Source organism: Ricinus communis, chromosome 2, assembly GCF_019578655.1.
Source record: "Ricinus communis isolate WT05 ecotype wild-type chromosome 2, ASM1957865v1, whole genome shotgun sequence".
Lineage (NCBI taxonomy): Eukaryota > Viridiplantae > Streptophyta > Magnoliopsida > Malpighiales > Euphorbiaceae > Ricinus > Ricinus communis.
The window spans coordinates 7,687,493-7,712,814 of NC_063257.1; the positions used below are offsets into that span (position 1 = coordinate 7,687,493).

Genomic DNA, 25,322 nt, shown 5'->3' on the forward strand with positions numbered 1-25,322 from the left:
TGCACACTTACTTTTTTCTTCTCCACTTGATTCCCAAATGCAGCAAAATGTTTCTACTGCTCAAAAACAAACCAGCAGTACTATACCTACTGAATTTCAATGGCCAAAAGATGATTTAGTCGGTGCCCAACAGGAGCTCATGGAGCCAGTAGTGGATCTTGAATATTTCCTTAGAGGTGATGAAGGGGAAACACTAAAAGCTGCTCGTATCATCAAGACTGCTTGCCTGAAACATGGTTTCTTTCAAGTGGTCAATCATGGTGTTGATCTCAAACTTATCAAAATGGCAAATGATCATATGGATAATTTCTTTAAGCTTCCAACTTCTCAGAAGCTAAGGGCTAGGAAGATGCCAGGCAAGATGTGGGGCTATTCTAGTGCCCATGCTGATCGATTTTTGTCCAAACTGCCTTGGAAAGAGACATTATCTTTTGGATATCATGAAAATGGTTCGGACCCCGTTGTGTTGAATTTCTTCAATTCTACTATTGGAAAAGATTTTGAACAGATGGGGTAAGAATTATATATATGTAAAAATAAATTCAGATAAACCTAGTTTCTCCTTTTTTTGGTACAACAAAGATTTCTAAAGGTCCATTCATGTTTAGTCTGGGAGTAACTGTATCTCTCAATTTATATAATGGTTCAGATTCAAATTCTTTTTTCTTTTATTTTAATATGAATCCGAAAAAATAAATTATAAATATAAAAAATATCTATGATTTGGATTTCTAACTTTTTGCTTGATATGATAATATCTTACTATCATCTTACTATAAATTATAACTCTTTGTAGGAAGGTATATCAAAAATACTGTGAAGCAATGAAGGAGTTATCTCTTTCCCTCATGGAACTATTGGCAATTAGTTTGGGAGTTGACAGACTCCATTATAAAAAATTCTTTGAAGATAGCTGTTCTGTGATGAGGTGCAACTTCTACCCAATTTGTGAAGAGCCAAGTCTTGTTCTTGGGACCGGACCACATTGTGATCCAACAACATTAACCATTCTTCATCAAGATCAAGTTGGAGGCCTAGAAGTTTTCACAAACAATGAGTGGCATGCTGTTCCACCTCGTCATGGTGCCCTAGTTATCAACGTTGGTGACACCTTTACGGTAAGTCTTAAAAATAAGATGCACGTTATCTTTTTTCTTTCCTTAACTTTTGGGGTAAGATCATATCTAATCATAGAATCAAGTTATAAACATGGTATCTGACTTGGAGAGATAGGAAAGTATGCATATATGTTAAATCTTTTTATGATACGACACTGATACGTATTAATTTTCTACACCTAATTCAACGATGAATAAGTAATTTTCTGTCTGAAAATAAAAATGAGAGTATCAAGAGTTAAGTAATCCCTAAATAAGGCAAGCAGGAAATCCTAATTAACCTCCTCTAGGGGAATGATTGTTGGGAGATAGATAAAAATGTTAATAATTATAGTCGATTTGCTATATAATGTCTTAACACTTCACATATGTTACACATACAATGTTAGATTATTATGTATTAAATCCATTTCCCAAAACAAGCTAATATATCTCCTTTTCTGAATTCTTATATATATATATATATATATATATATATATATATATATATATATATATATATATTGATTGTATTATTATTAAGGTAATCTTAATTGGTTGCCCTTAATCCTCAATTGGTTAAAGTCTACAAGGGAAAATATAAATTTTTTTAATTGCATCAGAGTGATCTTCATGATTGGTTAATTAGGGTTTCAAAATTAGTACTGCCACTGAGAAGCAATTGGGAGAAAACATGGATGAGACAATGCCCTCGTGCGCAATACGATAATGCCTACGGTCGATACGTATATAGAGTGAAATGAATTGCTTATATAACATAGTTGTAACTTTGTTGTCTGTGTAGGCATTGTCAAATGGGATCTACAAGAGTTGCCTTCACAGGGCAGTGGTTAATAAGTACGAGGATAGGAAATCGTTAGCATTTTTTCTTTGTCCAAAAGAAGACAAGGTGGTGAGACCCCCTCAAGATCTTGTTTGTAGAGAAAGGAAAAGGATGTACCCTGATTTCACTTGGTCTGATTTGCTCCACTTCACTCAGGATTACTATAGAGCCGACTCTGCCACACTTCAAAACTTCACCAATTGGCTCCTCATTTCTTCCAATTCTTAAAAAAAAAAATATCTAGTTGTTCTTTTTTTTAATAAATGCTTTTGGAACATTATTGAATAATTTACACAGGGACTATAATTGGTCCAGTTTGATTTCAACCAGAAAAAGGTTATCATGGCCCTGATACTTGCTTCTGCATTACATATATATACATATAAAAGCACAAAAGATAAATTTTTTTTAAGCGACTAAAATACTCTTATAATTAATCAGTAATTATTAATTTTATTCTATTACAATTATATATGTAATCAAATAACTCACTAAATTTTTTTTTATAAAAATTAAAGGCAAAAAGTAAAAAAGAAAAAGGTGTGGTACTTTTGATTTTATTATATTTTATTTATTTATTCATATGTATTTTTTGTAATCCTATAATATTTCCATGTACATTTTTAAAATTCTATAAGAAATTGATGAACTATTTTATATCACATTATATATATTTATAATGGAGTTCAAATGAGATTATATTATAATTTTTTATAATAATAATTTACACATACAGGTATATATATATATATATATATATATATATATATATATATATATATATATATATATATATATGGCTTTTGATCATTTTGTTTCCTGAGGAGACAATGAACTCTGAGAATGGAGAAAGTATCTGTTCTTTTTATATATTAACATATACTTTTATTTATATATAAAATAAGAAAAAATACAGTATTAAATTGCAAGCTACTTAAAGCCAAGAGGTTGCTAATAAATTCATAAACATACACTTAAACGTCTCAATAATAATGAAAATATCCCAGAACCTTCACAAATAAAAACCAATTTGACAAAGAAAATTACATTAGATAAATTAGAACAGAAAACAAACTATCCAAATGCAACAGCAACCTAACAAACTTTGATTCCTAAGCAAAGTAGCATATAGAAGTCCATTAATGGTCCTTTGTAAAATGATCAAAGCACAGATGCAAGTATGGAAAGTGTCCTTAATTATCAATTGTGTTAATGGATAGGAAATATATTTTCTCAATGTGGATACTTTGGCAAGTGTACCAGAAGAACACAACAACAAAACAAGGATAAAAAATGATAAAGGTTCTGTAGAAGCATCCAGAAATGCAGAACTGAAAAATAATTATGCATGTGTAAAGGGAGAGGTGGTGGGAGGGGCACATTGATCAATTGCACTAAGAAAAAAAGTGAATTTAGCATGACATTGTCAAGGAGAAATTACATTATAAAACCTGATTTCAACTCACATGCTGAGTTAGAAATAGTATTCAGAATCTTGGATATAGATTGAATTGTACAACTCGCACATAATTGAGCAACTTTGTGTAAAAAAAAAAGAAGTTTTGAAAAGCTTACTTTTATTTCTCTATTCAGTCTAGTGGTAAATTTTGACCACTTTAGAAAATAAATATCAATGTCCAAATCCCATCAAACTTAAAAGAATCACATGTTGAGTTAGAAATAGTATACAAAATCTTGTAATAGTTTGAATTGTATAATCCTTACGTGGTTGCACAACTTTGTATTAAAAAGGGTTCTGAAATTCTTATTTTTGTGTGAAAACGTTACATTTTATGTAATGTATTCATGAGTTTCCAATCCAATTAACATCAGCCTGATAAAATACTTGTAGTAGTACGTTTCAACACAAAAGTTCAGCCAAGAGTTCAGCTTTTTTTCTTTTTCTGAATAATTTAAATCAGCCACATTATTTAAAGGTAGCTAGTCGAGATTATAATAAATTATCTAATTTATTTTATGGTTGTTGCTGCATTTTTTTTCTTTTACAAAAAAATTTAAAAGTTTTTTTTTTCGCGTAGAGTTAACTCAGAGTGTGTCAAACACGATCATTTTAGTTAAGTTAGAAGAGATCTTTAACATCTCATTCATATTTTTGGATTATACATTCCTGCTTTAAGCAATATTTTCACATAGGAGGGCCATATATCCAAAATGTAAATCTCCCCTCCACAAAATAAAGAAAAATGGAAAGAGATCTGAATAGGTTAGATTCAGTCACTATCAAAGATATAAATAGTACTAATCCTGGAAAATTATCAGCATATATATATAATTGCTGTATGTTAGCATGGCTATTGGAGTATTATCTGCTATCAGTATTACTCTAAAAGTAATAATAAAAACTGAGGCATGTAGAGCATTGTCCTTAAGGTTTATTTCACAAACATAAATAATACATGAAAAACCCTAAGATTTAAATAGACTTTTCCAGTAGAAGTCATCAGGTATATATGTAACAGGAACAACAAAAACACGAAAACACGCAGAGCACTGTCCTTAAGGTCTTTTCTTTGCCAACATAAATACGAAAATCCTGAGGATTCAACAGGCTCTTCTAGTAGAGGCCAGGTACGGAACAAGAGGCAAGACATGAAAGGTATTTGATTACCCATCAAGAAAAGGTTGAATAATTAATAAGAAATAACATTTTGGAAGATAGAAAGACTTGTAATTATAGGCAAAAAGTAGTGCAAACAATGAGCTAGAATCGGGCACATAACTGGAACAATAAGACATGTGAAAGTATTTGATTAACCCATCAAGAAAAAGGTATAATAATTAAGAAGAAATAACGTTTGTGAATGTGACAGACTTGCACCTGTAGGCAAAAAGTATTGCAAAAGATAAGCTTGGATTACGTACTAATGGGAACAACAAGATATGTGAAAGCATTTGATCAGCCCGTCAAGAAAAGATAGAATAGTTAAAAGCAACAACGTTTTCCAATGTAAACGCGTATAAAAGTAGTGCAGAAAGTGAGTTTGAACTGGGTAAGAGAGAACGAAAAACAAGACATCTGAATATAAAACAACACTTGTATTTATAGGCAATGAGCTTGAACTCGGTATTCACGCACGAGGTAATTGGGTATGCCATGTAGCGTTAAAAATGAGCATGAATTTTTAGCTCAATTCTTGGGACTTCTTTGTAAGTTTTATAGCAAGAATTAGTTAAAAGTTTTATATATTAAATATATATTTATTAATTTTAAATAATTAAATACATACCATTCATTAATTTTAAAATATACAGTATATATATTACAAGGTGGGTGTGTATATATATATATATTAATTCTAAAGTATCAATTCCTATTTATTGCAATCTGTATCTAAAATCTCAGGATATAAGTTTTATAAATACGAAATCAGATCGCAGGGTCCTGTTAAATCGAGAATATCTGATATTTGTTGGTGTGTTTGTAAAAGTTTATATTGGATTGGACACACAAAAGAACTGAAACAGATGGAGAATATTAAACAGTAAGGAATTGCATAATGATAGGACTCGAAAAGGGGCAAAGACACGCGGGCTGTCCTTGGATTTCCGCTATTGGACAAAAGTCAAAATTTGATTGAAAAGGACTTGCGAAAAAGGGCAATATATATGATTGCACTTCCACTGTTGTTTTTCGCAAGTCAGATGGCCAATGAATAATGAACACAATAGCGACAGACAAATAAGATTTACCACATTTCTTGTTCTTTTCCAGTGCATTTGATTTGCCTTTCTATTCCTAATAGTAAATACTTATTATTTAGATTGCTTTAGATTTTTCTTAGTTGATATGAGTTTCACTTAATCATATATTTAACTGTAATATTAAGAAAAGGTACATTCAACTATTGAATATTTTAAGTTTCATAAATTGACCTAACTAATTAATTCTTTTTAAACTAAATAGTAAAAGTAACATGTTCTACAAGGTATTAGCACCCAGTATTTGTTTTGTTGTTACTGTTTGTAAATGCTATTGTTGTTTAGTTTGTGGCTGTCTTTTGGATTGTGCTTCTGGCCTTATCTTTGAGGGTTTGGATTCTTTATCTAAACAGTAAGGGTGACATTAAAATAATTGAAAAGACACATCTTCACGTTTTTCAACTTTGAAGAATTACATTACAGTTGCTGGCCCCTCTTAAAGATGGCAGTTGAAGGAGTATTTTTACATATCTGATCAAATCTTATTAAGATGTGTATAGATAATTATAATAGATTTGAGATTATATTTTAATCTTTTTATGGAATTTGACTATTTGAATTTAATTATTTAAATAAATATGAGTGTGGGATACTCAAATTCAATATTTGATACCTGATTAAATAATATATATATATGAAATAAAATAATAAAAATTAAAGTTATAAGATCTTATTTAAAGCTACATGGTTTAGATAATTTTATAATTTTTATTAATATATTTTAAATTTATTTATTATAAACGGATTCGTCAACGGATATATGTTTAATTATTTAAATATTTATATAAATTAATATTTAATTAGTAGGGTACTCACGATCCATTTAAATATTCATAAAATTTATTTTATAATTATATATATAACGAATTTTTTAACGGATTCAGATAGTATGCGCTTATTTTTATTTAAATTTTTTAACGGATATAGATAATAAAAGTAAATTTTTAAATAGATTTGGAACAGATTTGTATATACATATTCTAATTAAATGTTTTTTATACATTGTCATTCCTAGCTGCTGCATTCCATTCTGTGGTTCCTCCACACACTGCTATAATATTCAATCATTTTGAATAGAAAATCTTATTAAGCTAGCTTAAAATTCCATCGTTTTTGTTTTTTTTTTTTTAATTTCAAAAATTGTACGTATTTATTATTTCACCCTTTCCTTATTTTGCTTATATTGTATATCATAATTGAAATTAATTTTAAAAATCACTCATTATCTTTAGAAGTAATATATATTATATAATTTATTATAAGTCTAACTAGTATTTGACTTATTTTTAATTAGAAATAATTTCTTATTGTAAATACTATCATACTGATATTATATTTTAAAACTAGTTAATATATTAATTAATAAATCAAAACAATAGCTCCCCTCTGGGAAACAAATTATTGAAACTCCAACTAACTATTGGCATAATAATTATATTCGCTTCGTTCTATTATAATTGTATTTTTTAAAAATAAAAAAATTTAAGTATTTATAATTTTTGTAAATCTAATGCAATATTAATCTTTTTATTTTTTATTATATTGAAATATGTGTAATAAATTTTAGAATATCTATAGAAAAGTAAATTCATATGTTTCAACTAATTTTTTTATAATTAATTCTATTAAATGCTTTATTAATTCAAATAAATTATCAAAAAGTGACCGTTATAACGAATTAGAGAGTGTAATTCTTTTCTTGGTGAACTATAACATAACAAATACTTACTTTCGTATATTTTCAACGATGAGTTGACTTCAAAGAAAGAAAATACAAATAGTTGTTAAATTTATTTTTGCTGCAAAAGTTCTATTTGCCTCGGTCATTCTACAAGTCTCTTTTTTTTTTTAATATGACATCACCAATTCCTTTCGCATCATCTACTAATTCATAACTTAATTTGAAAGCCAAGTTTAATTTTTGAAATAATACACACATTAATACTAATTTCCTATTTAAAATGACATTTTAATTCATTACTTTTAAAACAATTAATTTCTTATCGTAATAAAACAGATTGAAAATATTTTTAAATGTCAAATGTGCATAATTAAATTTGCAAAAAAGTTAAAATTATGTAAAAATAATTTGTTGGAAATTAAAACTCTTTTTGACATTAAAGAAAAAGGTAAAAATTGCAGTTACAGACTTAATCTTATGATAGTAAGAATATGCTTTTTGCAGGAGTCTTCTTTTGGTTTATAGCGACTCTATTTTCATTATATAAAATATAATGCTATAACTTTTTTTTTTATATATATACAAAGAAAAAGTTGTGATTCTAAAAATTTATATTATGAAAATAATATTTACTATTTTTTAATACTAATTTTTAATCGTATTATTCGCAAAATTGGTATATTTCTAAATTTATATTTTTTTCGAAGGCAATTAACAAATTGCACATTTTCTATGATTCATTTGTAATTTTATATATTTTTATATAGTGTAATTTTATTCTATTTACTTTCATGTAATAGGAAAAATTTCTAAAATCTTTCTACTTTAAATTTATTTAATTTTTGGTTTCTAAACCTTTATGTAATAGAACAAATTTCTAAATTTTTGAAGAGGGTGCACTCAAAATATTTATTTCTAATTAAATTAATGTGACAAAATGTGTGTTAAAATTAGCAAGGAATAAACAAACAATAATATTAACGAATAAGATAAAAGATAATTGTCCCGACTCCAAGCCTGCCTCCGATGTATTGATAGTAAAGTTTTTAACTAGTAGATCGTTAATTAGGAGCATTTATTAATAAAAGAAAAACAATGTCCTTTTTGTAAATCGAAAGATAGAATTTTTTATTATTTTATATTATCAAATGAAAGGACAATTATATATTGGAGAGTTGTTATAGTAGAATATTTTGAAATCTTTTTGTCATATATACTTTATTATTTTATTTGGAACTCATTTGACAATTATTGAAATTCTTTTTATTTTGACTTGGTATATGTTTTTATTGATATACAAAACTAATAGATGATTGACATATATTTATTGGCTTGATATATGTCCTCACCTATACACAAGATTAGTAGACGATTGACATATATATATTAATTTTAAATGAATAAATATGTATCAATCATTCAATATTAAAATATAAAATATTTTTCTATTAATTATAGTGTAGCTCAAGATAAGAATTACCAAATTTTATAATAATTTTAAAATATTTAAAATTTCAAATAAAACAACAGATAAAGTGACGAAAAATAATAAAACTCCTTGTCTCTATGATTCACATATACACATAAAGCCAAACCTATATAATATTTCTTTAAATGAGAAACACTATATATACAAGAACTAGTTATTATGGTATCACTTAATTAATTTCAATATTAAGAAAATTATATAAATTAATAATAATAAAAGGGGTTGACCTGATTGACAAATTGAAGTGCCTTTTGCGTTAATAATATAAGCTCGGCAAAGTTGGGATTTTTGGATAATTTATAGAGATATTAGAGGATTTTACGTGCAATTTAAGAAGAAGAGTTCAAATAAAATCTTGAAAAATTGGAATGATCAAACATAGGACTCACTAGTGCAGAATTTATTTAAAACAGAGTGATTAAACAATAAGTACTAAAATAATCTCACATAAAAAGAAACCCTGTTTTAGCATACTGATAATCTTTTATCCTTTTTCTTTTCAAAAAACTTGCAATTAGAAGCAACTTATTGTCAGATCAGCTTAGAAATTAAATTTCAGATCTGAAGCAAGTTTCCTAATTGCAATTAAATTTTTTTCTTTCTTTCTACAGTTTCCCATGTTCCTGTTTTACAGTTCTTAATTCTTGGTTATGACTCCTGTTCCTTTGCAAATTATTTTCAATGTCAGATTAATGGTGAATGTGACGGACTCTTATTTCTTTTCCCCAAAAACAGCGACTTTTCTATCAATAAATATGTTTAAGTTCAGATCATTCTCATGCAGTTGTTTTTTTCACCTGGTAAATATAAATAAATTGGTCCTGGTCCATTTTCACATCATTTCTTAGGTAGAACGTGATTGTCAGCATGAATCATTAATACATAATTTCCAAGGTCCTCTCACATCAAGAACATTAGATAATACCAGCATGCTAGCCCCTTGAATTAGTCTTCCTTCAGACAATAATCATATATGTAAGAACTTAAGTTCAGACCATTCTTATGCCCCTACTTTTACCTGTTTTTTTTTTTTTTGTTAAATAAAATTAATTGGACTTGATCCATTTTCACATCATTCTTAGGTACAATCTTTTTGTCAGCCTTGAATTAGTCTTCCTTACTACTTACAGATAATGTCATATGTGAGAAATTTTCTCCAAACTAGAGTTTGAAAATTAAACCAAAAAGAAAACAAAGAGCAGCCGGCGCCATGAGAGTTCAAGAAATGATCTTGAAGTTTGCGCTACTATTACAGGTGTTAGTAGCAGTAGCATCAGAAGAATTTCCAATTGCCAAGCCTGGTTGCCAAGATAGATGTGGGAATATTAGCATCCCCTATCCATTCGGTTTGACGGATGATTGCTACTATGATGAAGAATTTCTCATAACTTGCGATGAATCTTTCGATCCTCCTAAAGCATTTTTAACAGCAAGTACGATCAATGTCACAGAGATAACACTTGACGGGAAGATGCACATCCTGCAATATGTATCCCGTGATTGCTACAATACTTCGTCAGGAATGGATGCTGGTGATAATTCAGAATCGTCCAGGCTCACTCTAAGCAAATTTATTATCTCTGATACTGATAACATATTTGTTGCTATTGGTTGCAACACTCAAGCAACTGTCCTTGGTTATCTAGCAGACGCAAACGACTTTGCATACCAGGTTGGATGTATGTCTATGTGCAACAGCTTAGAATATGTGCCCAATGATACTTGTTCAGGAATAGGCTGTTGCCAAACATCACTTGCCAAAGGAGTAAATTACTTTAACGTAACAGTCAGTAACTTTGAAAATAAACCTTCCATCGCAGACTTTAGTCCCTGCAGCTATGCTTTCCTAATTCAAACGCAGTCGTTTAAATTTTCTTCGACCAATTTCACTGATCTGCGGACGGTTGTAAAGGTCCCTTTGGTGTTGGATTGGACTATTTCCAATCATACCTGCGCAACCTTAAGAGAAAAAATGTTGTATAATACTTGTCAAGGAAATAGCACTTGTCAGGATCCTGAGAATGGGTCCGGCTATCGTTGCAAGTGCTTAGATGGTTATGAAGGAAATCCATACCTGCCGAATGGTTGCCAAGGTACAATATATATAGTTCTTCCTCTTAAAGTTTATCTCTTACCCTGTCTATTTGATGCTAATGGCTTGTCTCACGACATTTCTGTTTCTGTTGCAGATATTGATGAATGTAAAAATTCAACGCTTAACAAGTGCGTAAAAGCTTGTATTAACACCGAAGGGAATTTCACATGTTCCTGCCCCAACGGGTATCATGGAGATGGAAGGAGAGATGGAGACGGTTGCCTCCGTGATCGATCACTAGCGATTCAGGTCACCATCGGTAAGTTCATAGGCCATCTTTCTACAGTTTTTGCACAGTGGTTTGTGTACAAATTCTCCGTTGCGCCAGGATAAATAAAAAACTGATGTAGCTGAATTGGTCAGGATGAACCTGGAGAAAAGGAAAACTGATGTGTAATTTGGAATCCGTACCTTTTAGAGTGTAGAATATGCTGTAAATTATTATTTTCTGTTTATCAAATTTATTAAAGAGTGCAATTGATGAATCTGGCATAGCAAGTTCCTGACACATTTCAGGATGGTTTGAAAGTTCAAATCCTGCAAATTGGTATACTTTGCTGGTCCTTTTAAGTAGTCTGAAACTCATTTTAATTTGAAACTTCTCGCATTAAGCTTGAAAATGACAAGGGAATCTCATGATTGCATATTAATAAATCAAATATTCATTCTGCATGCTTTCATCTCAGTCGAGATGAACTGTATAACTATATGTAGAACAATTCACATATTACGTTGATGTTTCTGAACTTTTAATTCTGTTGTGCGTGCAGGAGTTGCTACTGGCGTGACAGCTCTGCTAGTTGGTATTACTTGGTTGTATTGGGGATTCAAGAAATGGAAGTTAATGAAACTCAAAGAGAGGTTCTTTAGGCAAAATGGGGGTATAATGTTGCAACAACAGCTCTCAAAAAGAGAGGGATCCACCAATGAGACCGCCAAAATCTTTACAGCTGAAGAACTAGAGAATGCCACAAACAGCTACGATGAGAGCAGAATTCTTGGAACTGGAGGATATGGTACTGTTTACAAAGGAACATTAAAAGATGGAAGAGTTGTTGCAATCAAGAAGTCGAAAATTGTTGATCAAAGCCAAACCGAGCAATTTATCAATGAAGTGGTTGTTCTATCCCAGATTAACCACAGGAATGTGGTAAAGCTTTTGGGATGTTGCTTAGAGACAGAAGTCCCGTTGCTAGTTTACGAATTTGTGACGAATGGAACCCTTTTTGAGCACATTCACAACAAAATCAAGGCTTCAGCTTTATCTTGGGAAATCCGTTTACGAATTGCTGCAGAAACTGCAGGAGTACTATCATACTTGCACTCTGCAGCCAATGTTCCAATCATTCATAGGGATATCAAGTCCACAAACATACTCTTAGACGAAAATTACATAGCAAAAGTGTCCGATTTCGGTACGTCAAGATTAGTTCCATTAGATCAAGACGAATTGTCCACACTGGTGCAAGGAACCTTGGGATACTTAGACCCTGAGTACTTGCACACAAGCCAATTGACCGACAAGAGCGATGTTTACAGCTTTGGAGTTGTCCTCGTGGAGCTGCTTACTGGGAAAAAGGCGCTTTCGTTTGAAAGGCCTGAAGAGGAGAGAAATCTAGCTATGTATTTTCTGTATGCACTGAAAGAGGATCGCTTGGTTAATGTTCTTGAGGATTGCATATTAAATGAAGGAAATATCGAGCAAATTAAGGAAGTGTCTAGTCTTGCAAAAAGATGCTTAAGAGTGAAAGGAGAAGAAAGGCCTACAATGAAGGAAGTAGCAATGGAACTAGAGGGATTAAGATTGATGGTAAAGCATCCTTGGGTTAACAATGAGTCAAATTCATCAGAAGAAACAGAATACTTGCTTGGTAAATCAGTGGAAGCTGTTTTTAGTATTGATTATGGAGATATTCCTAGTACAAGTGCTGGGTATGATAGCTTAAGGAACCATGTAATGTTACCAGTACGTGATGGAAGATAAATTTCAGAAATGATTATTTTTCTCTTTTTCCTTTTTAGGGTTGATAAGAAAAAGCTCCAAGTTGTGTTGCAAATTAAATTGCAACCATTCTGTGCTTGTCTTCTACAGTGCTTTTCTTCATTCGTTATAATATTTATCTGGCATGTAAGATGTGGATAAGATAAAATAAGACAATAATGTTTGGTGTAAAATGAACAAGAGAAAAAACAAAATAAAATATTGAATTAACTATGATACCTTTTATTTTATCTATTTATATCTTATTTATAAATCAATTATTGAGCAAATAAATAAAATAATTTTAGTAAAAAAATTTCAGTAAATAAATAATAGCATATAAATATATGCTTATAATCATTAATTAACTTTTAAAATTTTATGCCTAAAATAATAAATAAAATATAACTTGATAGTGATTGTATCATTTCTTTTGACAGTGGATTGAGCCGTGATTTCTTTTTACTGTCCACGGCGGAATCTGTTTTCTACATAATCTTAGAGGGCGAGACGGACATAACGGCGAAGGGCTGCGGCGGTGAAAAGACATAATTGTCCTGCAAAATCAATTTAGGATACTATAATGGATACTATTGACCAGTGTATTCTGTTTTATTGAAATTACTAGCACGACGGGCCGTTCGATGTCCTAGATTTAAATTTAAATTATTCGTTTCTCTGTTGCATAAATAATAATATTATTATTTTAATTATAAAATAAAATTTATCAATAAAATTTAATATTTAATATTAATTTATAATATTTTAAAAAATAATAATAAATTAATATTTTTAAATGTTTTAGTTTTTAAAAATATTTTAGTGCAATAATATAATAATTATTTTTAAAATATTTATTTCTTAATTCTAATATTATATAAATTAATACTATCAATATAATTGATTTGTTTATTTTTTTAAAATTAAAAATTATTATGTAATTAAAAATTAATTAATTAGTGAATATAATATTTTAATACTTATTATTTATTATAATTAGAATCATTATCTAATTATAAAATTAATTTATTAGTTGATATGATGTTAAAATATAATTAAAATACTATTTTTTTAAATAATTATTATCTAATTAGAAAGCTAATTTATTATTAGTATGTTATTTCTTAGAATTAGAATGAATATTTAATTAAGAATATAACTTATTAATCAATAAATTAATAGAAAATACTATAAGATTACACATAAACTTAAATTCCATGTGTCAAAATAAATATATATATTAAAATAAAAATTCTTTCTGTAAAAAATTAACACACATTAAAAGAATTTTAAGTCTTAAAATTAATATATATATATATATATATATTTTATATATCTTGAACATAATTAATGAATAAAAAATATAACAAATAAATTAATGAATATAGTAATATTTTAAAATGTATTCTTATATCACTTTTAAAATAAAGTTATACTACATATAATTTGTCAAAAAAAAAAGATAAATATCACATATGACATTTTTACGAAACATAATATTTTTGTTGGTATAAACTTGTGTTGGAGTAAAAAAATAACTTAGTTATTTATAAAAACGATAGACTAATATGTATAGAGTTGAATAAAAAATATTTACACATAAATGTTTTGAATGATAATATTTTTTTATGAAGAGAGATATAATCTTATTTAATTACTTAAGATACATATAAAGAACATTGAAGTTCATGTGCATTATTAAAAGTGAATAACCAATTTTACATATAATTAGAATTAATTAGTAAGAGCTTAATACACTAGTGTATACATATAAATCTTTTGTAATCTTTTTAAATTTGTAATTAAATTTAAAATGAAAGTTTAATATATTTAGTAAGAGCTTAACACTATTCGTAGCGTCTTTTCTTTAATTGTATTGGAATGAATATTGATTTGTTTGATTTTCTGCACTCGGTTGTTGCCAAATATCACTTGCCAAAGGAGTGCGTTACTTGAATGTAGCAGTCAGTAATCAGAATACCGTTGATTTCAGTCCCTGCAGCTATGGTTTCATAATTCGAACCGAGTCGTTCAAATTTTCGAGGACGAATTTTACAGATCTGCGGATGGTTCAAAGGGTTCCTTCGATGTTGAATTGGAGTATTTCTAAGTATAGCTGCGAAACCTTAAGAAATAATAACGAATTGCGTAACGCTTGTCAAGGAAATAGCACTTTGTTTTCAGAATTCATCCATGCAGACGCCACGAATTGCTTGCCTTTCCCTGTGTAATGAGATCTTTGAGCTTGAAAGCCCACTGATGGATTAGAAGATCCATCCTTTGGGAAATTTTCATCTTCTTCACGAATAGTACAAAAACGAGCTATATGACCCAATATACCACAATAAAAGCAAACATCAGGGAGCTTCTCATATCTAAAAGGGCACCTCCTATCATAAGGATATTGTCCTTTCAACCTAAAGCCCTTAGGAACCTGTTTGATGACATCCACGTTCACTCGGATCCTCAAGTACTTTGTATTAAACATACCTTCGATTCCTTTCTGATCCACGTCAATCAGACCCCCAAACACTGAAGCGATTTTCTGAGCATTTGTCTTTGTTATTTGATTTGGAGGTAAGTGTCACACTTGGACCCAGAATGGTGATCTACTGAAATCGATTTCCTCGAGCGTTTTATCCTGTGACCAAACCTGCACATTAATGAGCTGGTTCTGAACCAACCAAGGTCTTCCATTTAGAACCTTTTTTGCTTCAGAGGGATCTTCCAGATGAAATAGGAAGGTACCTTTAGAAACTTTTGCCACAGTAAAGCCCTTGGATAGCCTCCATGTTATTTTACATTCTTTTTTGTTAATGTCATTATAAGAGTTTAAAGTTTATCATCAATGTAAGTTTAAAGGTTATCATCAATGTAATTGATATTGACGCCTCTTATGTACAAGTATATATTTTATCTTTTCTTAAATAACAAATGCATTTCGACTTTTCTTTCAATGTGTTCGCCAATGGGCACATTCCTTGTGATCTAATCCGTATAAGAAAATAATTAATTAAACAAACTGATATGTAAATAATGTTTTTAAATACAATTAGTTGGTCCTTTCACTTTCACGTCAATGGTACTTAATTAGACATGTTGTCCATTGAATCAGTCTTCTAATGGATTCATCAGAATTATTTTAGATATATCTTGAAAATAGAAATAAATTAATCATCAAGTTGCTCGACTCCGCGATTAATTTAAAAGCTACAAGAAGACCAAGGATTGCCCCTATAAGAACTACCACATGATTGAACATTACATTAAAAGATCAGAAAAGCAGAGGCCATGTATTTCCTTAAGCTGGCTGTTCTGCTATTACCAGTTATTGTAGCGCCAGCAGCATCTCAAAACAGATTTCATTGCCCTGATCGATGCGGAAATGTAAGCATCCCGTATCCATTTGGAATAGAGGGGTGTTACCTGAGTCCAGAGTTTCTCATCACCTGCAATGATAGTCTCACTGCCAACAGTACTCCAGTGCCATATCTGAGGAAATCAAATATTAAGGTTACAAATATTAGTTTAGATGGCCGCTTGGAAATTGTGCAGGTTGCAGCCCGAGATTGCTACAATAAATCAGGAATTCGTCAGCCAGGATTTCGACGACGATTTCTCACTTTGTCAAAGTTCACTATATCTAAATCTCACAACAAGTTCACTGTCATTGGCTGTGATAGTTATGCATATTTAGATGGCTTTCGATATGGTAAGTTCTACAGGTCAGGATGCATGTCTCTCTGTGCTGATCCTGATCTTGTGGATGGTAAGTCTTGCTCTGGCAGTGGATGCTGCCAGATTGAGATTCCTGATGGATTGTACCATGCAAATGCCACTGCATACAGCTTTAAAAACCATACAAATATATCGAGTTTCAATCCTTGCACCTATGCCTTTATTGTAGAAGACAGCAGATTCAATTTCTCCTTTGAATATCTTGAAAATATACCCACAGATAAAGAGTTTCCAATGGTGCTTGATTGGGCAGTTAACAATACACTCAAACATGCCTGTAAGGATCATGCAAATAGTTATCAGCCAGACAACAATTCTGGGTATCTTTGTAAATGCCAGGAGGGTTACCAGGGGAATCCATACCTTGGTTGCGAAGGTACTTCAATTCTCACATTAATTAATCTAATTCCAGAGAATATATAGATTTCTTATTTAGTATTACAATTCATGTAAATATTTGAAAATATTATTTTTGTTGTAATTAAATTTATCACTAATGAATTTAACCCGCAGACGTCAATGAATGCAAAAATGAAAATCAGAATAAATGCACAGATAGATGCACCAACTTGGATGGAAGTTATACATGCTCTTGTCCAAAAGGATACCATGGAGATGGAAGAAAAGACGGACAAGGTTGCATACCGGATCAATTATCACTAATTAAAATCATTTTAGGTAATTCAATAAATCTTCTCTGTCTTGTATCGGTTCTTCTTTCTTTCATTTTTTTTTTTGCTATAGTACAATATATTAGTGCAAGCTTCAACTTTAACTATAGGTGTCGGCATAGGTTTTATTGTCTTCATTGTTGTTAGCTCCTGGATCTACTTGGTCTTAAGAAAAAGAAAACTCATCAAGCTTAAAGAGAAGTTCTACCAGAAAAACGGAGGAGCCATCTTGCAACAGAAACTTTCTAGACGAGATGGAAATACTGATGCAGCAAAAGTCTTTACTGCTGAGGAGTTGAAAAAGGCAACTAACAATTATGATGAGAGTAATATCATTGGCAAAGGAGGTTTTGGCACTGTTTATAAAGGAATTGTAACAGACAACAGAGTTGTTGCCATCAAGAAATCTAGAACAGTTGATCAAGCCCAAGTTGAGCAATTCATTAATGAGGTAATCGTGTTGTCCCAGATTAACCATAGGAATGTTGTCAGGCTCTTGGGTTGTTGTTTAGAGACGGAAGTGCCTTTACTAGTTTATGAATTCATTACTAATGGTACCCTCTTTGACTATATACACTGTGAAAGTAATGCATCAGCCCTTTCTTGGGAGACCCGTCTAAGAATAGCAGCGGAAACGGCAGGAGCACTATCTTATTTGCATTCTGCAGCCACAATACCAATCATCCATAGAGATGTCAAGAGTACCAACATCCTATTAGATGCTAATCATGCAGCAAAAGTTTCTGATTTTGGAGCTTCAAGGCTGGTTCCAGTAGATGAAAATCAGTTATCGACAATGGTGCAAGGAACTTGGGGATACTTGGATCCAGAATACTTGCACACAAATCAATTGACTGATAAGAGTGATGTTTATAGCTTTGGAGTAGTCCTTGTTGAGCTACTGACGAGCATGAAGGCGCTTTGTTTTGATCGGCCTGAGGAGGATAGGAGTTTGGCTATGTACTTTCTTTCTTCTGTGAGAAAAGGAGACTTGTTTGGGATTCTTGATAGTCGAATTGTAGATCAGAGAAACAAAGAACAGATTGAGGAAGTGGCCAAGGTAGCCGAAGGGTGCTTAACATTGAAAGGGGAGGAGAGGCCTACTATGAAGGAAGTCGCAGTGGAATTAGAGGGCCTGAGAAAGATGGAGGTTCATCCATGGGTTCAAGTAAATCAGGGGGAGACAGAGTACTTGCTTAGCGAGCAATCCAATGATCTTGGTCATGGTGATTACGATAGCATGAAGGATCAAGTAATTCTCTCAGTAGGTCGTGGTAGATGATGTTTTGCATTGTGCGTATTTTTATTTTAGGTTTATTACCAATTCTCTCCATTAAACCAAAGAAAATGATATCAGATGAAATATTGTTATAGGCAAAACTCATTAACTTTTTTTGTATAAGAAGTGCATCCCACCTCCTTAGAATTATCATTAATGAGAAAAATATTTCAATTATTTTGCAAAACTCATTATTAAATATTTGAATTTTTAGTTTTATTTTTTTAAAATATTCAATTATCTTATTCTATTAAATTTTTATATATTTATTTTTATTTAGATTAATAACTTGTTACATATATATTATGAGATGATTGTTAATTTTATCAAGTCTTTATATTTTTTTATTAAAGATGTAATAGTTATTAATCAAAACAAAATATAAAATATATAATTTAATAAAATAAAATAAAAATTAAGAAATTCAATAAAATGAAATTAGAAATGCAGGAATTTAATAATGCTTTTTCCACTTGTTATACTATATATTTTGTATGGATTAATCTTTATATGCCTATTATGAATATGCACCTCTTAGTGACCGATTATAAATGCACTCGGTCATCCTATATATTTTTGTTTCAATCCAATAAATGATCCAAACTAATCAACCTTTAGCCTAGTGGATAAGACTGAAGCACCTATAATCAAAAGGTTATGAATTAAATTTTACTATCTCAATTTAAAGAATTATTTGAAGTAGGAACCATAAAATTTAACCAAACCGATTAAACTAAATCGATCCAATTTAATCCAAATTGGAAACTATAGTTTTAATGTATTATGGATTGGTTTTGATTTTTAAATCAAATAAAACTAAAAAATTTGATTTGCTTGTAGTTTAAGAATATAAAAAATCTTAAAAACCAAACGAAATTGAATATTAAAAAAATAACTTTTTTTTATTGTTTTTAGGAAAAACGATCCAGATATTCGACCTTTGAGCATTTTCGCGAATTTACCTTTACCTTTAAAACTTATCAATTTGGTCCACCATGTTCACGTCTTGTATCATATCTATCCATAAGCGTTTTGGCGTGTGCCACTCATGACATGGCGTCCACACGTGGCTATAAATATTTGCCTACATGGCTCAAGACTTAAAGTACCTCAAAACTCACCGTTTCTTCTCAAAATTTCTCCAATTTTCTCTCCAATTCTAATTTCTATATAGGAATTAAAACCTAGGGTTTTCTTCTTCCTCTCATGGCCACTTCAAAATGAAGAAACGGGAGACCATCTGTGTAGCTAAAATCTTCAGGTTGCTAAAGAAATGCTGAAGCTTTTGAGAAATCTTCACATTTGATAAGAAATTCTAACATGCGAAATGACATTCTCCAAATATGATGGTATATAGTTGTTTGGCTGTCCAAGTTACTTCAATAAGGCTTCGAAGTGGAACTGCAATCTCTTCTGCTATTGTCATTAACAAAACCCTGCATTCTGCAGAAGAATAGTTGCTTGTTACATTATGCAGATATGATCATAATTAATACATGTGTAAAAGGCAAGTGTCCCTAGTGCACATGATGTTGGGGCTGTTTCTTGGTCTTGAATCTGTGAAATTTCGGCAGAAATAGACGATCTTACAATTTCACCAATCAAGTGTCACCCTCATGTTTTATATGTGTATGTATGTTTATCGTGTATGATAAAAAAATTGCTAACCTGGGATTTTACTAAAATTGATTAGTGACATGGAAGCAAGAATTTTGAGCTCAATTTGTTCACCATTTTCCAAGCTTTCTTTCAGCCCAGATATGAGAGTAGAGAAGGCAAAGAGGTAGGATCGATATCAGATAATGCAGAAAGTGCAGAGCTCAACCATGCAATTGTGGCCACGCATGCCTCAGGTAGATTTAAGTTTTCGAAAATCAAGCACTTTGAAATTGCCTCTAAGAATGACTTCTTTCCATTACCAAGTAATGATGCAAACAAGTTCCTCAGCCACTCACTGGTAGTCTCTTCTTCATCTTCCTATGATTTTTGTGATTAAAACTTCAGAAAATGATTTCAGGCGACTCAAACATCTATATTTCATTTCATAATCTCTATGCCCAAGTTTAGGGAAGTGGCCATCAGAGAAGAAAACCTTAGGTTTTAATTTCTATTTAGAAATTAGAATTAAGAAAAAATTGAGAAAATTTTGAGAAGAAACGGTGAGATATCTTGAATCGGTTTCTCTTGTTTTTATTATAATCTATAAGATTTTACGTTGATGAGTTATTGTAAGATTTGAAATTCTTTATATAAAATGAATCCTACCTTCTATAACATATTAATTTCATTTATTATTTATATTTTTTAAAGTTTTTAGTTTATTATAATATTTTTATAAAATAAAAATAATCTTTTAATTTATAAATATAAAATTATGTATTTTTTTCACATGTTAATTATAAATAATTAATTTAATTTTATGAGATATAAAATTTATTTATATATTTTAAAAAATGATATTATATTAAATTTATTAAATAATACAAACCGATTATCAAACCGAGATTGAGCAGATATAATTTAGATAAATTTTGTAATTACTTGGTTTGTATATGGTTTAAATTATTTATAAACAAATCAAATTAGTTTGATTAAATTTTTTTTTATTACCCGATCAAGCCGAACTATGAACACACCCCTAGTCCGAAGTGATAGGGAGATGTAGAATCCACAATTAATTCCTTATAGTATTTTATAACCCAATCTTATGTATACAGAACTCATGTGAAAGTGTGGTGTCCACACAGTCTTTTTTCCTACTAATAAACATTAATCATTAATTTATACTAACTTTGTTTCTGATAGAAAAATGATTTGATAAATATTTTCAATTGTTTAATTCGGAATTGTTTAATTAATATTTTAAAAGAGCAGAGATCATTCAATCACAGCATATTATCTGAATCTTTTTCTCAAAGGGTAAAAGAATGACAAATAGGCCTAAAATAAAATAAACTCCAAACAAAGCATAAATATAATCTAGCACATTGACAAGTCATTAGGGCTTAGCATTGAACAAACAGCCAACGCTAAGCAAAGCATTTCTGCTGACAAGTTATGATATTCTACTGCATTTCTCCTGATTTTCTGGGTAAATAATACTGAAGGAGAAGAAATCTCCAATTATGCTATCAATGCAGTTTCTTGGAAAGATCAACTTGACGTCTTATTCTGCCTTTATGAAGGACAAGAAGACCAATACTTTGTGAATCTAACTAGACAATTTTAAAAAGACCAAGACTTTGTGAAATCAACTGGACAATCCTGAAAAGACAACGACTTTGTAAAATCAACTAGATAATTTTATGTACGCCGTATAAAGCAGCCACCATCTACTTACACGGCAGAAATTGCTAGCACAGAAAGGCAAACACGGCAGAAATTGCTAGCACAGAAAGGCAAATATCACTCGTTAAAATTAAAAATTTTATTAAATTATTAACGAGTCACGTTCAAGATTCTGACCTAATCTTTAGAAGATCGACCGAATATATATTTTGTGAAAGACTTAATTACAGAAAAGACAATTTCTCCTTACCTTAGAAATTAGTTATCATTTACTAATTAGATACTTGTTTTCTTGCTATTATAAGTATTTTAATTATAAATACTTTTATTTTAAATTCAAGAAATAGTATGCACCTTCTCCTACCTATTATCAATTGCTATGTTTCTTATTCTCTTTCTTTAGGCCTTATTTCACAAAATAAATGCCTTATACCCACCAATTATTGCTATCTGCTACAATTTATTTCTTTATACATTAGCAATGGAGAAAACTATGCCTTGAGGGTTGATTTCTAGCCTCATATTAACATGCAATGCAATCATATCTCTTAATTTCATTTAATTTTGAACGCTTCTATTTTTGCTGTAACCTTTTTTTTTTTTTTTTCTTGTCATGTAATATCAATATCAAGAGTTGGTTTTATTCTCTTATTTTTTTTAATTGTAGTTAAAACTCAAGAAAGCATTTATCTATGAATTTAATGTTTCACTACAAAAAATTCTGCATTTAGCGATGAATACTAAATACCGATTAAACAACAATAACATAGCAATGAAAAAAGTAAAAAAAAAAGACATATGAGCTTTAACGACAATTTAATGATAAAATAACGACGGCATTTAGTGATGGCTAAAATACGTAGCTAAATTGATGTCAAATCTGACACTATATTTTGGCGCTAGCTTTAGCGACAGATTTGCGATGGATTTACGACAAATTTTACCAATGGATTTGATATTCGTAGTTAAAATAAGACTACTTGATTTCTTAGCCAAATTTAGCAATGGATTTTCAAATTTTTTATTTCCTGCACTTTTGCTATTTTCCGCTCTTTTTTTTTCAATTTTAGCGATAGATTTTTGAATTTTTTTTAACTGCCGCAATTTTTGTAATTCTTGCTATTTTTGTTAAATTTAACAACGAAATTTTCCATCACTAATTTTAACGCATTATAAATTTTAACCTCCCTTTATCCCTTCATTTTATCTCTACCACATATTCTCTATTTCTTTCCATCTTTCCTTACTTAATATTACTATCATTATTTTCTTCTTTCCTTTCTTCCCTTTCCTATCTACATATTCTTTCACTACCATTTTTTTTCCGTTTTTTCTTCTTTCCTTTCTTTTCTTCTTTTCATTCTTACTCTCTCTATATTTTCTTTCACTATATATATATATATATATATATATATATATATATATATATATATATATATATATATATATATTTTTTTTTTTTCATTTCTTCCATTTCTTACTTTTTTCTTTATCTTTTTTCTCTTCTGATTTTTTCCTCCGTCTCTTTTCTTTGATATTCTCCTTCAAATTTCTTTATTCTCTAAATTTTTCCTATTTTTTATTTATTATTTTTTTACTATCTTTTCTCTCTTTATTATTTTTCTCTATCTTTTGTATTAATTTCTCTCTTCATTTAACTTTTCTTTCATTCACTATTATTTTGATTCTTACTTCTATTTAATTATTTCTTCTCCTCTTATTTATCTTTTTCTGATTTTTTCTTCTTCTTTCATATTATTATTATTATTATTATTATAAATTAGTTGGACACTAAAATCTAAAAATACCAAAAATAATTTATAAAATAAGTAGACATTAAAACAAAAATTATAAAAAAAAATTAATTAATAATTTTAAAAAAATAATTTTTAGCGACGGATTTTAAAAATAAAAATAAATTAATTTTATAATTTAGCGACAGATTAATACTCATTGCTAAATTTAACTACGGATTTCAGTCGTAGCATAATTTAGCTAGGGACATAGATAAACTTAATGACTGACAATTTTTTCATTGTAAAAAAAATAACAACAAGTAAAATAGCTATGGAAGGAATCCGTCGATATTTTAGTTTAGCGACGAATACCTACGGATCTTTTCGTCGCTAAACACAGATTTTTGTAATATATATTTTTTTTAAATGAAGTCATCTTTAGTGTCGAGTTTGAGTATATAACAAGCAAGCATGTCATTTCTGGTTGTTAACACTATTGTTTGAGCATTTATCATCTGAATTTTTCCTCATCGAAATGTTCTTTTGCCCTCTCTTTAAAATTGGCAAGTAGGAGCTGAATCACAGATTGAAATTGTTATTTGGAGATACAGAAACTAATCACTCAATTCTGCCTAAAGGTTTTGCCAAATTCAGAGTTTCTGAAAATCAAGTATATAACAAACAAAGCCTACTTATCCAGGCGACAATGCAGTTAAAATTAAACATAGAGAAGGTCAGTGGCCACTCTTAACATCAATTAGAATTGGCTTAATTAATATATAATAGAATTAGGATCAGGAAAAACAACAAGAAAGGACAAGTATCTGTTAACCACAATAATTCAAAGAGAGGGTCCCTTATTACAGTACTAGTCATCATCAATTTATTATTAATTGACAATTACAAAAAGGACCAAGGTTTCTGATAACTATAAACCATGGATGGGGGACCATGGGACAATGGTCTCCTATTACTCACTGCAAGTCTGCGTTACCTCAAGCGTAAGATTAAACCTCAAAAACCACTGGAAAGGTTCTTAAGACAAAAAAATAATAATAATAAAAAGTGCAAATCACATTCATTTCTTCTCTTGCTTTCTTGTGTCTTCATCACTGAATTATTCTTGCTTTCTTGATCATTTTCACTTGAACTTGAATGGATGGAAGTAAGAAAGAAATCTCCAACTATGTATAAACCCTAAGCTGATTTTCTAGGTAAATAATACTGAAGGAGAAGAAATTCCAAATATGGTATCAATGCAGTATCTTTGAAAGATCAACTAGGCACCTTAAAATACGGTTTTATGAACGACAAAAAGACCAAGACTTTGTAAAATCAACTAGAAAATTTCATATGTACGCCTCATGAAGCACCAAGACAGAAAAAGGACCATTAATCGCATAGGAGAAATTGCTGGCATGGAAAAGAAACTTCACTGAATAATTAACACGTCTGGCTCTAGACTTGGCCAGTCTTCAAAACATTAACTAGATAATCCAATGATACTTCTTGTAGAAAAGAAGAAGACGATCTCCAATTGCCTATGCTCCCTCTGCCCCAAAAGCTAGTTCAATTTCTATTAAAATGTGAATTAAGTAATGTAATTTTTTTAATTTATTAATCTTTATCATTAGTTATCTAAAATATATTTTTTAATTTTTTTGTAGAAGTTATAATTTGAAGTATTAAAGTATCAAAACTAA

General features: G+C 30.0%; 3 protein-coding genes across 4 annotated transcripts; all 3 read left to right on the top strand.

Annotated features, from left to right (window-relative positions):
* LOC8270950 (gibberellin 20 oxidase 2) lies at positions 1-2,169 on the top strand. The gene is made up of 3 exons (XM_002520234.3): positions 1-513; positions 797-1,118; positions 1,903-2,169. Exons 1-3 carry the CDS (start codon positions 38-40, stop codon positions 2,167-2,169), a joined length of 1,065 nt encoding a protein of 354 aa, XP_002520280.3. The 5' UTR covers positions 1-37.
* Positions 2,170-9,735: 7,566 nt separating this feature from the next.
* On the top strand, positions 9,736-13,004 carry LOC8270949 (putative wall-associated receptor kinase-like 16). Its single transcript, XM_015719879.3, has 3 exons — positions 9,736-10,924; positions 11,021-11,185; positions 11,697-13,004. Exons 1-3 carry the CDS (start codon positions 10,042-10,044, stop codon positions 12,908-12,910), a joined length of 2,262 nt encoding a protein of 753 aa, XP_015575365.2. The 5' UTR covers positions 9,736-10,041; the 3' UTR covers positions 12,911-13,004.
* A 3,145-nt stretch (positions 13,005-16,149) lies between these two features.
* On the top strand, positions 16,150-18,782 carry LOC107261339 (putative wall-associated receptor kinase-like 16). 2 transcript variants are annotated; one of them, XM_048370513.1, is made up of 3 exons: positions 16,150-17,021; positions 17,159-17,323; positions 17,439-18,782. In XM_048370513.1, exons 1-3 carry the CDS (start codon positions 16,199-16,201, stop codon positions 18,596-18,598), a joined length of 2,148 nt encoding a protein of 715 aa, XP_048226470.1. In that variant the 5' UTR covers positions 16,150-16,198; the 3' UTR covers positions 18,599-18,782. The 2 variants fall into 2 exon arrangements, with proteins under 2 accessions (XP_048226470.1, XP_015575354.1); XM_015719868.3 differs by having other exon boundaries at positions 16,151-17,021; positions 17,427-18,782.
* Positions 18,783-25,322: the final 6,540 nt, after the last annotated feature.

Coding starts and splice junctions, on each gene's coding strand:
- LOC8270950 (XM_002520234.3), top strand. CDS start 38: ATGCAGCAAAATGTTTCTACTGCTCAAAAACAAACCAGCAGTACTATA. Junction 514..796: donor AAAGATTTTGAACAGATGGG/GTAAGAATTATA, acceptor AACTCTTTGTAG/GAAGGTATATCAAAAATACT. Junction 1,119..1,902: donor ACGTTGGTGACACCTTTACG/GTAAGTCTTAAA, acceptor TTGTCTGTGTAG/GCATTGTCAAATGGGATCTA.
- LOC8270949 (XM_015719879.3), top strand. CDS start 10,042: ATGAGAGTTCAAGAAATGATCTTGAAGTTTGCGCTACTATTACAGGTG. Junction 10,925..11,020: donor CCTGCCGAATGGTTGCCAAG/GTACAATATATA, acceptor TTTCTGTTGCAG/ATATTGATGAATGTAAAAAT. Junction 11,186..11,696: donor AGCGATTCAGGTCACCATCG/GTAAGTTCATAG, acceptor TTGTGCGTGCAG/GAGTTGCTACTGGCGTGACA.
- LOC107261339 (XM_015719868.3), top strand. CDS start 16,199: ATGTATTTCCTTAAGCTGGCTGTTCTGCTATTACCAGTTATTGTAGCG. Junction 17,022..17,158: donor TCCATACCTTGGTTGCGAAG/GTACTTCAATTC, acceptor TTTAACCCGCAG/ACGTCAATGAATGCAAAAAT. Junction 17,324..17,426: donor ACTAATTAAAATCATTTTAG/GTAATTCAATAA, acceptor CTTTAACTATAG/GTGTCGGCATAGGTTTTATT.